At 32.8% G+C, this 14,967-nt stretch overlaps 2 protein-coding genes across 2 annotated transcripts; one reads left to right on the top strand and one right to left on the bottom strand.

The window, feature by feature from the left end:
* Positions 1-23: 23 nt before the first annotated feature.
* Positions 24-509, bottom strand: LOC108730489 (histone-lysine N-methyltransferase SETMAR-like). Its single transcript, XM_018460212.1, has one exon. It carries the CDS (start codon positions 507-509, stop codon positions 24-26), a length of 486 nt encoding a protein of 161 aa, XP_018315714.1.
* Positions 510-11,995: 11,486 nt separating this feature from the next.
* LOC108730527 (sorting nexin-24) lies at positions 11,996-13,831 on the top strand. Its single transcript, XM_018460287.1, has 3 exons — positions 11,996-12,191; positions 13,204-13,394; positions 13,632-13,831. The coding sequence occupies exons 1-3, from the start codon at positions 12,039-12,041 to the stop codon at positions 13,792-13,794; spliced, it is 507 nt and encodes a 168-aa protein (XP_018315789.1). The 5' UTR covers positions 11,996-12,038; the 3' UTR covers positions 13,795-13,831.
* The last annotated feature ends 1,136 nt before the right edge of the window (positions 13,832-14,967 follow it).

Below are 14,967 nucleotides of genomic sequence, written 5' to 3'. Positions count from 1 at the left end.
GGTTCCCCACGATCTCTTGCGCACTATGTGTCGTAGATAATCCACTTTTCGTCGCCAGTCACTATTCGTTTGAGAAACGGGTCGCTTTCGTGCCGCTTCAGAAGTGAATTGCAGATGGATATGCGGTTGGCCAGATTCTCCTCGGTCAGCTTGTGCGGCACCCAAACATCGAGGCGGGACACGTAGCCAAGCTGTTGCAAATGCCTTTGTACGGTTCCATAACCTATTTTAAGTGTCTCCGCAATCTCTCGCACCTTTAGCGTCCGGTCTTGCTCAACCAGTGCCTTGATATCATTCGAATCAACTTCGGTAGGCCGACCGCTGCGGGGTCCATCTTCAAGACTCGTATCTCCGGAACGAAATTTGGCAAACCATTTCTGAACGGCACGTTCTGTTAAGGCATCGTCCCCGTATACGCCGCATATCTTTCGGTGGGCCTCCGCAGCTCGCTTGCCTTTCTTGAAGTAATAAAACAAAATGTGCCGAAAATGCACCTTATTCTCCGACATGTTCACAGGCCTGTAGCACAAACAAAACTAATGCCAATGAAACCAAATTTGACAGATGAAAAGAGCGGACTGTCACCTTTCCAAAACATATTTGGATTGCCCGATTAGGCAACCAGAACCGGAGATATTCGGAAAAAATTTGCACTACTAACAAAAACCGAACGAATATATGGATCCACCAAAAAATAATGTGCAAATTCGATCAGAATTAAGGGAGAATGTTGGTTGGTAATACTGCTCGAGTTTAGTATTGGTTTTAGTTTCTAGTTTAAAGTTAACATTTTGGAAAGAGAAAATCGGAAACATTGGAGTTCTTAAAATTCGTTACTCTTCCTCAGAAGATTTTGTTTTTTGTTTTTAGAGAACTTCTTTTTGCTTAGACTCTCTGTAAGCTGCGTGCGGATGAGCTCACCAATTTTATGCGTTGTATGTTTTGTTAATTAACATTATGTAATTGAATAATAATTTTAATATCTACACGGATCAGAGTTTGTGGTTGCTGACAAAATGATGCGTTTAATAAGAGCGCGTGTACGTTGAATGCAGGAGCGAAGGACGAGATGTATTGATGTTGTAGATATGATCTGACGGTAGGAAATTTATGTGATGATGTGTTCTTTTCAATAATATGTTAAATTGATATTGATTGATTAAAATTCCTCTGTTTAAGAATGTCGGAAAAATATTAGTTATTGATTATTATATTAATTAAAACATAAAAAGAATTTCTGATTTACAACATATAGAATCAATATTGGGGTTAATCAGATAACCTCTTTCGGAGCGATTCGGATCATGATATTTTTTGACAATTACAGCTATTATAATAAAACTGAGCCCTTGTTTTGTAGATGGTTCGCATATACATTCGTAAATCAATAAATAAGGCATGATCTCAAGAAACAATGAATGAAGCTGTGCAAAAGGTTAAGTCAGGAAAAATGACTGCGTCAAGCTGTTCAATGTTATGAAATTCCGTACACAACCTTACAGAGGCGAATTACTTCTCTTAGAGGTGATATTAAACATCGTGGTGGATAGCCCGTCATGGATATAATAACCGAAAAGAAGTTTGCTGAGCGTTTAATTTATCTGGCTAATCGAGGATTTGGTATAACTCTAAAAAATGTATGAAAATATGCTTACGATTTTGTTGTTCGTTACAATTTAAAACATAATTTTAATACCGATGCAAAGATAGCAGGAGAGGACTGGTTTCACAGATTTATGCTTCGACATGTATAAAGACATTGCTATTAGAAAATCAGAAGATTTATCAAGAGCAAGAATAAATGGCATGCAAGAAGAAAAAGTTAAACATTTTAAATAAAATATTTTCAAAGAATTTGTTAATTTCAAAGAATAGTTTATTTTTGATGTAAAAATATTTTATTTCAAAGAATTCACCGATTTATTTTTATGTTATTTAAACTTAAACTGATGATCCTATTCACCCCCAATTGTGGGGTGAATCGGATAATTTCTTTACTTTGATGTTACTATGCAATAAAAAATAATATGTGTATCGATTATTATATTATATAAAATTGAAGTCAAAGGTCTAAAGATTCAATATTTATAATAAAACTTAATAATATAATATATTTCTTACTACTTTTTTACCAATGAAGAAAAAGTGATCCGATTCGCCTCGGTCTACCCTACATGCGAAACACACGATGAATGCCGAACAAGAGTTAAGCCTCACACGAAAGAAGACGAAATCGATCATATCGAGTCCATCACCTCTGATTTACGCAAAATCACGTTTAAAATTGGCTCAAGCATACGTCCTAACACTAGTTCTAGTGAGACACAAGTGGTGCTGTACCACGAGCGATTAGAAGAGGCTGATAGACGTGACAAGCGCCTCTAATAAGAGAAAAGTTGGTACCCATTGCCGAGTCTAACAATCTAGACGATCCAGGAAATCGGATCCAATCTCTCGTCACGAGCTAGGTTTTAAAAGAATCTACTAAGAGCTAGGCTCTAACCAAGTCAGATTAAACGTGATTCAGCCGGTAGGTAAACGCAGAGAAATGAGCGCCCCGACCAGAATCATACAACTCCTTTTTGCGACCATCAGCGAAATTCTGTAACTCGTTGTGCAATCGTTATAAACTCATAACAACTGTATAACGAGTAACAGAATACACAGAGACGAATTTGAGTCAATCGATCGCTTCTTACCGCTAAGGGCCGAACCGTTTGCCGACAGACAGAGCGTGTCCTCAATTAGCAACAGTAGTTGCTAAACACGCGAACACGGCACTACGAAGTGCGCACATTACGCGGCCGACATCACCTCGTGCCCGGAGCACTTGGCGTGAGAATGTTGCACCAGTGACCGTGGTGGCCACTTGCATTAAGCAGCAACGTCTCAAAGAGAGTTCCACTTTCCTGTCGAAACATCGAAGATATGATTCCATCGTCGAACAATTTCATCGAATGGGTTTTGTCCATTGAAAAGTCCATTAGTCCGATAACTTTAACGGCACTTCCGAAGCAAACGCGCGACGCGACGAACCGGCTGCGGTTCGTTCACTTTCATTTAAATCGGCGACGAGGGTATGTTAGTTTTCCCGTCGTTGGATTTTTACTCGAAGAGAACGATTTTACTCAATATCTAAAAATTTATCTAAATATATCATTCAGATAGATCCGAAAATTTTTAGATACTTGAGAAAAACTGTTCTTTTCGTGTATATTCTCTGGGTATTCAATTTTGTATCACGAAGGATGCACGAAAACGAAAAATTAATTTAATTATTAATTACGCAATTATATTAATTGTAAAAGTAGGAATCGCATGAATTGCGTTATTTGCATGAGAGTATTAATTAACGTTGCTTTTTTATGACTCGTGTGATACCGTTCGAAGAATAATCGAGAGTTACTCGTATACTTTTACGTTAAACAAAAATAATTGTCGTCCGTAATTATCACGAAATAGTAATAAATTCTATTTTTCCATTGCGTTTTTATTCCAAATGAATGAATCGTACGAAATATCTGTTCCATGATTCACGATTGTCATTTTGATTCTTTTATGAATAATTAATCGGTTAAACTTCGGAAAAGCTACAGCATCTACAATTTTAATGTAAATACATTTTTTCCATGTATTTTTGGCTCCTGAAAACGAATCTGACAATAAAATTTGGCGGTCAATCATACTTTGGCCGTCATTTTGAAAAAACTGCCAAAAAATCGGTTTTTTTCGCTCTTTTAATGCATATCTCAGAAAATATTGATTTCACAAAAAAAAATTCAAACAAAAAATGAAGCCCTTTAAACTCTCTACAAAAAAGTTTCTATGCATAATGTTCGTAAATTTAACGGTCATGGGTTAGAAATATTCCAAGTGGACACTGTCTAGGCTGTAACTTCTAGGCGGTTAGGCCCCAAGCGGGGAGTTTATGTTATTCTTTTTTTGTTCAGGGCGGCGTAGCCGTAGATTAGAAATATTCCATAGATTAGAAATATTCCAAGCGAACACAGTCTAAGCTCTACTGTCTATACACTCCACTGTCCACATGATAGATTTCCTTACCTCAATAGTCGTGAACTTTAACGATTAATATCTCGATTTGCAGGGCAGAGCGATGCTTTTTTCTGCCAGATTTTTTCGTTTTATGCAAGAACGTGTCGAATGAGTATAATTTCATCGATTTTTGAGGTGAACACTCTCTATTTGACCTTTAGCGATACACGTTTCGTATTTCAAAATGACAGCCAAAGTATGATTGACCGTCAAATTTTATTGTCAGATTCGTTTTCAGAAGCCAAAAATACATGGAAAAAATGTATTTGCATTAAAATTGTAGCTGCTGCAGCTTTTCCGAAGTTTTACCAATTAATCATGCGAGGTGGTAATCGTACACTGTGAGTATTCATAAAGTACAACGTTTCGTATTATATTTAGCATTTTTCGCGATTATGTTTCAAAAAGAAATGTAAAGAAGAGCGACATGCGACACGACTACCTGCTTGTACGAGCCTCGATAATAGAATGACTGCGCGGTAACTACGCATAAACGTGACACGTCATCTGCCAGAGTCTGCCTATCCGCCCGCCCACGACAAAACAAACCCTTAACCTCAAGGTCGCGCGCCGATCATTTAATTGTCGAAATATTAACGCATATTACGAAATAAGTAAAAATAATATCTTTTACATTTTTTTAATATTCTCTGACAAATAGATTTTATTGCACGGTTTTTGCTTTACTTCTTACATTCGTTACGCACAAACTCAGCTCATGAATATTTTATATTTCAATTATGTTATAATACAATAAGCGATTATTAGCTTGTAATAACTTTTTGTTACACAAAATTTGTGCAATGTACTTTGGCTTTACTACAAATGCTTTACAACAATTATGTCTTTTTGTTACTTTGAATCGTATAATTCTGTCGATTTCGTCTTATTTCGCATTCTTAATACGGGAAAAGTAACAGGAAAAAATTATATTTAAATTACATATCTCTAAATGTACGTGCATGTTATTTATATATGTTATTCTATTTAGTCGAAATTGTTTCATAATTTAAAATAAATTCTGCATTTATTTTTATTTAAAGGAGATGTATGACATAATATTAATCTTTATTTAATTGTAAATCAGAAGAGAGCAATAAAAATTGAGATATAATGTTGAGATGTCAAAAATACTTTACATGAGCAATTACGTAAAACAAACCACGTTAGTAAAAAACTCTTTTTACTTCTTGCCTTTTGTCAGTAGATTGTAATTGATACGAAATATTTGAAATTATAAAATAAATGTCAAATATGTTCCTCGGTGTATCACAATATAATTACGATATCATATTATACGATTCGCGCCGCTAAAACTATAGATATAAGAAATTGTTTCATTAACTCCGCGATGAAATACTAATTGGATTTTAGTTTATTTCACATGATATAAAAAATAAAAATTATCAATATATGAATATGTATACGGGGTTCGATCGTATTTAAAAAATAAACATATTCAAAATACATATTTTTAATATAAAAAAAAAGATAAAAGAGTTATTTAAAATTTATTATTCACTCATAATGCAACCTCCCTCCGAGGTCGCCAAACGAATGCCGAAATGATGACGTAGTCCACCGTGCTGCGCGACGCGCTCCCACTCCTCGCTGTTCGACTGGCGCTCTCCCTCACTTTTTGCCATGCGCTCCCCTTCACTGTTCACCCAGTTCACCGTTCGGATACCCAACTGTCGCGTATGAAAAAATATTCACGGTTTATTCAATTAAAACGTAATTAGTTTTAAACGTAATTAGTAATTATTAGCGTGGGTGATATTTCTGATATTTCCCGAGCAGCACAATTCATTGACGAAACATTGGTTAAACGTTGACATACATTGAGGATATGTTGGGCCAATGTTGCGCCGATGAATTGTGCTACTAGGGCTCAACATTATGTCTCAATTTTCATTATTCTTTTTAATGATTCATATTTAAATAAAGGTTAATAATATTCTATACATCCTTTATATGTATAAAGATACATGCAAATTTTCTTAATATTGCGAAACAATTTGCGCTAAATACAGCTTTGGCTAAAAGTATTAAATATCTTGTTAGTCATTATTTAATTTTTCAGCTAAAAAATTAATTTCCCTATAAATGCAAAATGTTCTTAGAATGTTATATGGATATTATTAAAAAAAATTAAAATAATGAATTATAATATTTCGAGGATACCATAAATATTTTTTTAATATTACGGGAGTATTCTATAGAGATTATATGTCCACTTATATAATATCCTAGGTATTATATCTTAATATTCCTGAAATGTTATTAAAATACTTATAAATATTAATTATTTTTAATTTTGTGCAATTTTAATTCACAATCCAATAACGAAAAGTTCTTATCAGTCTATGCTGCATCTTGTGCTTAAAAAAACGTTTCAACTTGATTTTAAGTATTATACCGTATTATAAGTATATGGTATAATACATATCCAGTTCTACAACTGCGCGCCAAAACCATTTTCAGTTTTTAAACGTATACTTATACTGAACAGATGTAATAGTTTTACAAATTAAAGTAAATGCGCTGTTATAATACTTTTTAATGTTTATACGATATTACAGTAACATTAAATAAACATTACTTTTAATGATCTAAGTGGAGGAAGGTCACCGATACCGACATATCACTTTGCTTTTAGACAATATTTCTTAAACAAAAGGTAAAAATACAACAATTCAAAAACATAAATACAAACTGAAAAGTGTCTTCTATCACAGATAGTATAAGCAGTTTTTATAATACTGTTTGCAATTTTGCAATAATTAATTTTTTCGTAAGGTAAGCAAAAATGAGCGTCTGACAAAACTGACACAGTAGGCAGTAATGCTACGTATTCATATTCTTTTTTATTTTATAAACATTATCTGTATAAAGTACTTACAAATGAATGTATATAAGATTTTCCAGAATCTTTTCACTTCGTTATAAAACTTCGTTAAAAATTTTTATTGAATTATATGCATATATATTGTATTTTATGCTGTTCTGCAAGATACAAATATGTAATGCGAAAGTTATTCAAGAATTTTTCCATATATGCACGATTGCCTTCACACTATAAAGCACCATTATAAAGATTAAGTTAGCTTATGGTCAAATAAGTACATATTTATATAAAGAATGGTCTGTTTTACAGACAGGTGTGTCGGTTTACTCTGCACCCCCATTTCAAATTTAAAATTGTATTATGAAAAGACTAAGAGAAAAAATAATATAAATAGAACTGATTTAGGAAACTATAAGCATTTAAAATGACGTAATATTATTAATAATATAGTCACTATTATTTAAACCACGCAATTTGCAAAAGAAAATCGTAAGAATTTTATTTTCGCATTCGTAGAATTCGTTTTTAGCTGATTTGGTATAGAAACAAGCTATAAATATATGAATTATGAGTTTGTACTTCTTTAATTAGCTAAACAGATCATGATTTTATTAATATTAATAAAATGTAATAGTTAGTTTCTGAGAAATAAGGGGGTGTCACTTTAAGTCACCTGTGTCAGTATCGGCGACTTTCCTCTAATATTATTAGGAATGGACATATAACCTTCCATTAATATTTCGAGAATATCATGTAATGTTATATAATTTTAGTAAAATATTATTAAAATATTATTAAAATTTAATATTCTAAGAATATGCTTAAAATATTATTTCATATTAAATAATATTATGCGCTTATAGGGTTATGACACTACTATTGCTGCAAATTACTCTGTATTTCAAAAATTCTTTAAACTTACGTATAATGCCAATCACGACTCGATAAAATAATTATTACAACTTACTTAAAAGAAAAAATATAAAATAGTTTCCGAAAACTCTTATTTAAAATATTAAATAAGAAATAAGTCAGAAGTTGTTATTTAAACTAATGAATACTAAATAACTTTTTTATTTCTAGAATAAGACGTGAATGACAGAATTCAGTAACTCAAAAATAACAAGAAAACAGCAAGGCGTCAATCTTTTATTAAAAGTGTACACTGCCCGTCAATGATTCGCAGAGTCGTGCAATAGTCCTGATTTATCGGCTTGATTTATTCGCAGGGTCGATAACGCGCGCACTTCGGAAAACGCACGGAAAGGGACACATTAGCAGTATATATAAATATAGAATAATAAGAAAAACAATAAATAACCGATTTTTTATTATAATATAATTCTTAATATGGCTCAATCAGAATAAATCAATAAATAAAAAAAGGGCTACGAGCCAATTATAATGTAAAATATTTAATAATCGCGTACAAACGTTTCGACACCGATCGGGTCATTTTCAATGTGAACAAAACAATATTACATAAATTTCTGAGTATTTGATAAAATTAAACATCGATAATTTCAATATTTCCTATTAACGTGCGATCCATATTTAAATTAGCATCACTTGATATAAAAATGATCTCATCTCACTTATCTACAATCTTAATAAAAAACCTACATTACTTTACAGATTAAGTTATCAAGTGTATAAATTATATATTGTAGTAATATAGGCTACGATCCACTTGACGCTACAAACGCTTCGAAGCATTCTTTGATTAGTCAATTCGTAAAATTTTTTGTTCTGATTGGTCGTTCAAATGCTTCGAAGCTTCGTTTGTAGCATCAAGTGGGCCGCAGCCTTAGTACCATTAAGTTACATACATATATATATCTTTATTTGTCGTGGTGATGTGCGTCAGACACAGAGAGAGAAAAACGTAAAATTGACTAAGTATTATATAATAAAAATAAGCCATGAGATACATTGGAGAAGTATTCTCGACGATGTCAGGCGACGTTATGATGAAAAGGAAAACGAGGAAACAAAGAATTGGAAGGAGGGGGGGGGGGTCGAGGACACTGTTAGGAAGGGGAAAGAGATTGAATAATGTTTAGATATGATTCTGGCAGAGAATCTGTATCATTTTGTTTGTTTATTCCATGCTTTTATCTTTTGATGTGAACCATCTCCGATATTAATCTTTTATTATAAGAAGCTTCTCTGTTTAAAATTTCAACATTGCCCCAATCGAAATTATGATTCTGGTCAATGTAGTGATTTGTAATCACTGTTGAAGATTTTGACTTCTTATTAATATCGGAGACATGTTCGTGTAATCTTGTCTTTAACTGTTTTTTGGTCTGACCTACGTAACTAGCTTCGCAATCATTACAAGAGACCTTATAAACAACATTTTGATTGCATAAGGGATCCAACTGATCTTTGCCCTTTCTAATAAAATTTTTTAATGAATTTGGTATCGAGAGAACCAACTTACAATGAAATCTCTGGCAATTGGAGCAAACTTTTCTGATACCGAACTCACGTAAGGTATTGTGAAAAATTTCTCCTTGATCTTTTTCTCGATAGTTCCACTCTTTTTAATGTGGAACTTTATTCTTTTTTGTATTGAAGAAAAAATAAAATCTAGTGGATAACCATTATTTAAAAAAATATTTATTGCTTTAATTAAATTGTTTTGCTGGAAACGAGAATGACACAACCGTATAATTTTGTCGACAAATCCGTATATTACACCTTTCTTGTGACAAAACGGATGATGTGAATTAAAATTTAGAAACCTGCCAGAAAACGTCGCCTTACGATACAAATTAAAAACTAGAACTTGATCTTCCACAATCCATAGTATCTAAGAAACTTAGTTTTCCATTTATGCCAACCTCCATAGTGAATTGCAATCTACTATGTAATGAATTAAAAATTTCTAAAATGTCATTAATATTCTCTGATGGAGCAGCTAAGATAATATCATCCACATATCGAAAATAAAATAAGAGCTTAACAGGTAATTTTTCAATTGCTGTTCTTTCCAAATCCTGCATAACTATATCCGCAGCAATTGGAGATAAAGGTGACCCCATCGGAAAATGACCCGATCGGTGTCGAAACGTTTGTACGATTATTAAATATTTTACATTGGTTCGTATATTTAATTGGCTCGTAGCCCTTCTTTTATTTATGGATTTTTATTGTTTTTCTTATTATTCTATATTCATATATATTGCTAATGTGTCCCTTTTCGGCCTATACGAAATTAGCCTCCCACTTTTTGAATTCATTTATTTTGCGAATTGTGCTGAATTGTGCTAAGTTTGTGCTACATTGTGCTCGAATATTAATATCAAAATACAACAAATACGTTAGAAAATAAAAAAAACCATATTTTAGGCCAGCCCCCTACTTTGCGATTTTTTCAATTTTTAAAATTATGCTAGGTTGTGCTAAGTTGTGCTAACATTGTGCCAAAGTATTCTCAAATAATGACAACAACAGAAGATATGATAAAAAAACGATTTTTGACAAGTTGGAATAAAAATAACGCTAACATTTGTATCCGTTATTCAAATACTACAAAATTGCATATCTGAGTTGTGTTAGCCCAGCACAAGTCAGCACAACCGTTACATTCGCTAGCATAACGATATTAAGGGTACTTTACTCTTGAGCGCGACCGCTCGCGTAAGCATTTTTTGTCCAAAATTCAGGTTTATAATGCTTCGATGTGAATGATATTACATATCTGAGTTGTGCTAGCCTAGCACAAGTCAGCACAACTCTCAGTGTCGTCAGCACAGCGATATTAAGGGCACTTTACTCTTGCGAGTAGCTCTCGGTGATCTACTTTTCTGTCAATTATTCAGTAAATTTGTAAGGGCTATGGCAGAGAACGAGACGTAACGAGACGTAAGTTCCGTAGTCGTAACGTAAGGTAAGGCAGAGAAAAACGTAGCTGTCGTAGTCGTGACTGGTCTGGAATGGTCGGTAAAGTGTGTCAGAGCGACGAGGTGAGTAATATTAATGCACGTTTATACGTCTTAATAGTTAATAAGGAAATATATACACACTAAAACAAAATAAAAATTCGTTACGTCTCGTTCTCTGCCATAGCCCTACTGCTTTGTAAGATGCATACATCGCTGTGCCGACGACACTGAGAGTTGTGCTGACTTGTGCTAGGCTAGCACAACTCAGATATGTAATATCATTCACATCGAAGCATTATAAACCCGAATTTTGGATAAAAAATGCTTACGCGAGCGGTCGCGCTCAAGAGTAAAGTACCCTTAATATCGTTATGCCAGCAAATGTAACGGTTGTGCTGATTTGTGCTGGGGTAGCACAACTTAGATATGCAATTTTGTAGTATTTGACGGATACAAATGTTAGCGTTATTTTTATTCCGACTTGTGAAAAATCGTTTTTTTATCATATCTTCTGTTGTTGTCATTATTTGAGAATATCACTTTGGCATAATATTAGCACAACTTAGCACAACCTAGCACAATTTTAAAAATTGAAAAAATCGCAAAGTGGGGGCGACTGGCCTAAAATATGATTTATTTTTATTTTCTAACGTATTTGTTGTATTTTGACATTAATATTCGAGCACAATGTAGCACAAATCTAGCACAATTCAGCACAATTCGCAAAATAAGTGAATTCAAAAAGTGGGGGGCTAACTTCGTATAAGCCTCTTTTCGTGCGTTTTTCGAAGTACGCGCGTTATCGACCCTGCGAGTAAATCAAGCCGATAAATCAGGACTACTGCACGACTCTGCGAATCATTGACGGGCAATGTACATAACAATTCTGTATTGTGTCTGATATTACTTTATATATTATAATTCTTTCATGTTCTTTTTTGGTATCAAATAAATACATTGCATGATAATATTAAATTAAGTAATTCTCTGTATTATCAATAGAGTCATAAAATGGATGTAGCCACGTAGTTCCCAAATCGAAAATGGATGTACTGGCGATAGTGTACGGGCGTTTTGGACGGTAACAGGAAAAAGGCCGGCATCGGGCATGGCCTCTCTCATCTCAGTATGAGATACAGAGATACTGTAGATCATTGGAGTTAATTTCTAACCTAATTTTATAAATTTATTGTATAAGCATTTTATATAAAATATTATTACTTTCGGAAATTGTTAGCGATGCAATGTACGAAGCTTTTATTAACGGTTACCGCTTAGCTGATGTGTCACATGGCAAACCCTATTATGTTTACTGTATTGAGGTTTTGGAGTCAAAGACTGGTACTCGACATTTCATCGAGAGAAGATACAGTGAATTTAGTGCGTTACATCGTAAGGTACAGAAGTGTTAATTATTAATAATTGATATGAAAAAAACACTCGTATTTGATCTACTTTTTTGGTAATTGTAGTTTAGCTATAACATCAAAAATCAATAAAATTAGCCTTATTCGACGTGTTTTTGTGTGAAAATGAATGAATCTGACAAAAAAAGGTGTCACTCTTGGTGTGCCCCGCAAACCAAGATACTAATTGTTAAGGGCCACTATCACCAAGCTTAGTTAACTTAACTGGCCAGTTAACTTAACTAGCCAGTTAATTTAACTGGTTTGCTTCAAACAAAATGACAAATGCGATTGGTCAATTCCGATGGACTAACTGGCCAGTTAAATTAACTGAGCTTGGTAACAGTGGCCCTAAAGTAAAGTTGATTATTCTGGTTAGGAAATCTGTCACATGGATGGCATAGAGACATGAAAACATGTAAGTGAGGCTAGAATAATTCTTTCTGCTTCAATTACATAAATTGTCTTCTTTAAAAACAAATTCTCTGCTTTAAAAACAAATTTTCTACTGTAAAAACAAAAATTATATACAAAATAATTAACGCAGAAAATTTGTGTCTTTAAAGCAGAGAATTTGTTCTTAAAGCGGAGAATTTATGTTTATATATAAAACAGAGAATTTGTGTAACCCTTTATGTGTCATGGATATGACAAATTTCCTAACCTGAATATCTATCTATTTTAACAATTAATATTTCGGTTTGCAAAGGAAAGCGACACTTTTTTGCCAGATTCGTTAATTTCACGTAAAAAACGTGTAAAATAAGACTAATTTCATATTGATTTGTGATACGGGGGGGAGATAGGTAAACTGAATAATTATCCCTAATTTTATTGATTTTTGAAGTTATGTAACTGAACTGTATAATTATCCTTTTTTTTCAACTATATTTCTTTTATTAGGATATTTTTTATTATAAAATGTGTTTTTGGTACATCTTGTATTTATTGAATAACAATGTATTATATAAGAGAATTTATGCTTTTTTAAATTCTTCTTCAGTTGAAGAAGGATAATTCAGATATTGCACCGTTTCCACCAAAGAGAGTAAGAAATTCGCAACCGAAAGTATTGGAACAACGACGAGCTGCTTTGGAATTATATATACAAAAAATGCTAAGTCTATTAGCAACAAAGCAACAAGTTCTCAATTTTCTGGGTATAGAAAGCCAAGAAGCTACGTTCCATCACAGGTATTTGTTTAAGTAGATTAAATTTATAGAGAAGAAAAATAAATATATTATGTTTTTGATTTGTAGAGAGTTTACGACAAAATAATGTAATTTTATATTTATCAGAGTAATAGTTATTAAATACATATTAATAGAATGAAATTTAATGTTTGAAAATATTTTATTGAAGTTTTTATAAATATTGTAACATAGTAAGGTTTAATAGTAATTAATTTTGTTATTTTTTAACTTTTCAAGAATACATAAAGCTGCAGATAATTCAGCACATAACCATCCAAATACTTTGAGGCATCATCCAGTCTTGACTTTTCATTGTGATCCATATGTCCCAGCTGATTCAACTAGCAGTCTTTCAGACATTGTAACTAATGGTGTGTTATTAGGTATATATAAATCTTGATATTATGAGTGATTGACAAGATTGAAACAATAAATATAAGGTGTATTTTTTTTATAGTGATAAGTATATAAGGTAATATAAGTCAGAATGAGGAGAAAAGATTTTTATTGTATATAATAAGATCTCATTTGTATAATATCTACAAAGCATATGTCTATACAAAGCATGTAAATCTCAAAGCATTATATTCATACTGATCGACATTTCCTACTGATCATCGACAAATGATCAGTAGGAAATGTCGATACATAATATTGTGTAGCTCAGTGTCATTGATCTGAAATAATGCTAGGATTTAGTTGTAATTAATTTAATTTTTGTGTCAATTTCCATTTTTTTCTTTGCATTTTAACAACCAACATTTGGATGCGTGTAACGTTATTCTTTACTTTTGATATTTAAACATGGATGACGAAATTGTATATAAAATTCGTTTGTGTAAATATTTGTTCACAGATAGGTACAAATCTAAAGTCTAATTATGTTTATAAATTTGATTAGTGTCGATAAAAAATTTGTACTGTCATCTTCTGAGATGACAAATATGTAACACATGTATAATGTAATATATTATATACAGGGTGTTTCCAAATTAAATGGCAAAACTTCGGGAGCGTGTAGAGGAGTAAAAAACTAAGAAAAAAAGTCCTATAGACATATGCTCGTTTTTGCTCCGTTTCAGAGAAATCGAAAAAAAATGTTTACATTTCTTGCCATATCTAACACCGACATATTTGATTACATTTTCCACTTTCTGTTATGAATTTGTCAGTCGCTCTTTGAAAGCCTTTAACAGTAGATGAATTTTGTCTTTTGCAATATGCCGCGTACGTATTCTAATAGTGAATATGCTGATATGGTTTTTGTATACGGTTTCTGCAACGGTAATGCTTTAAAGGCGGTGCGAGAATATGCACGACGATTTCCAAACAGAAGAGTGCCAAACCGAAGAGTGTTTATGTTGACATTTAATAGATTGCGAGAGACTGGATCATTTTCAATTCGACAAGAAAACAACCGATTTCAAGCAGCGTTACGAAGAGATTTGCAGGCAGGGAATCGTATTTTACAACATTTTGACAATCATCCTGAGACCAGCGTTCGGAATGCGTCGGCTGTATTGGGAGTGTCACCACAAACAATTTGGCGAACTGTAAAAGGAGATAATCGCTA

This window comes from Mycetomoellerius zeteki, unplaced genomic scaffold (genome assembly GCF_001594055.1).
Source record: "Mycetomoellerius zeteki isolate Tzet28-1 unplaced genomic scaffold, Tzet1.0 scaffold93, whole genome shotgun sequence".
NCBI lineage: Eukaryota > Metazoa > Arthropoda > Insecta > Hymenoptera > Formicidae > Mycetomoellerius > Mycetomoellerius zeteki.
The sequence above is the reverse complement of the archived record's forward strand: the minus strand, read 5'-3'. Positions and strand labels throughout refer to the sequence as shown.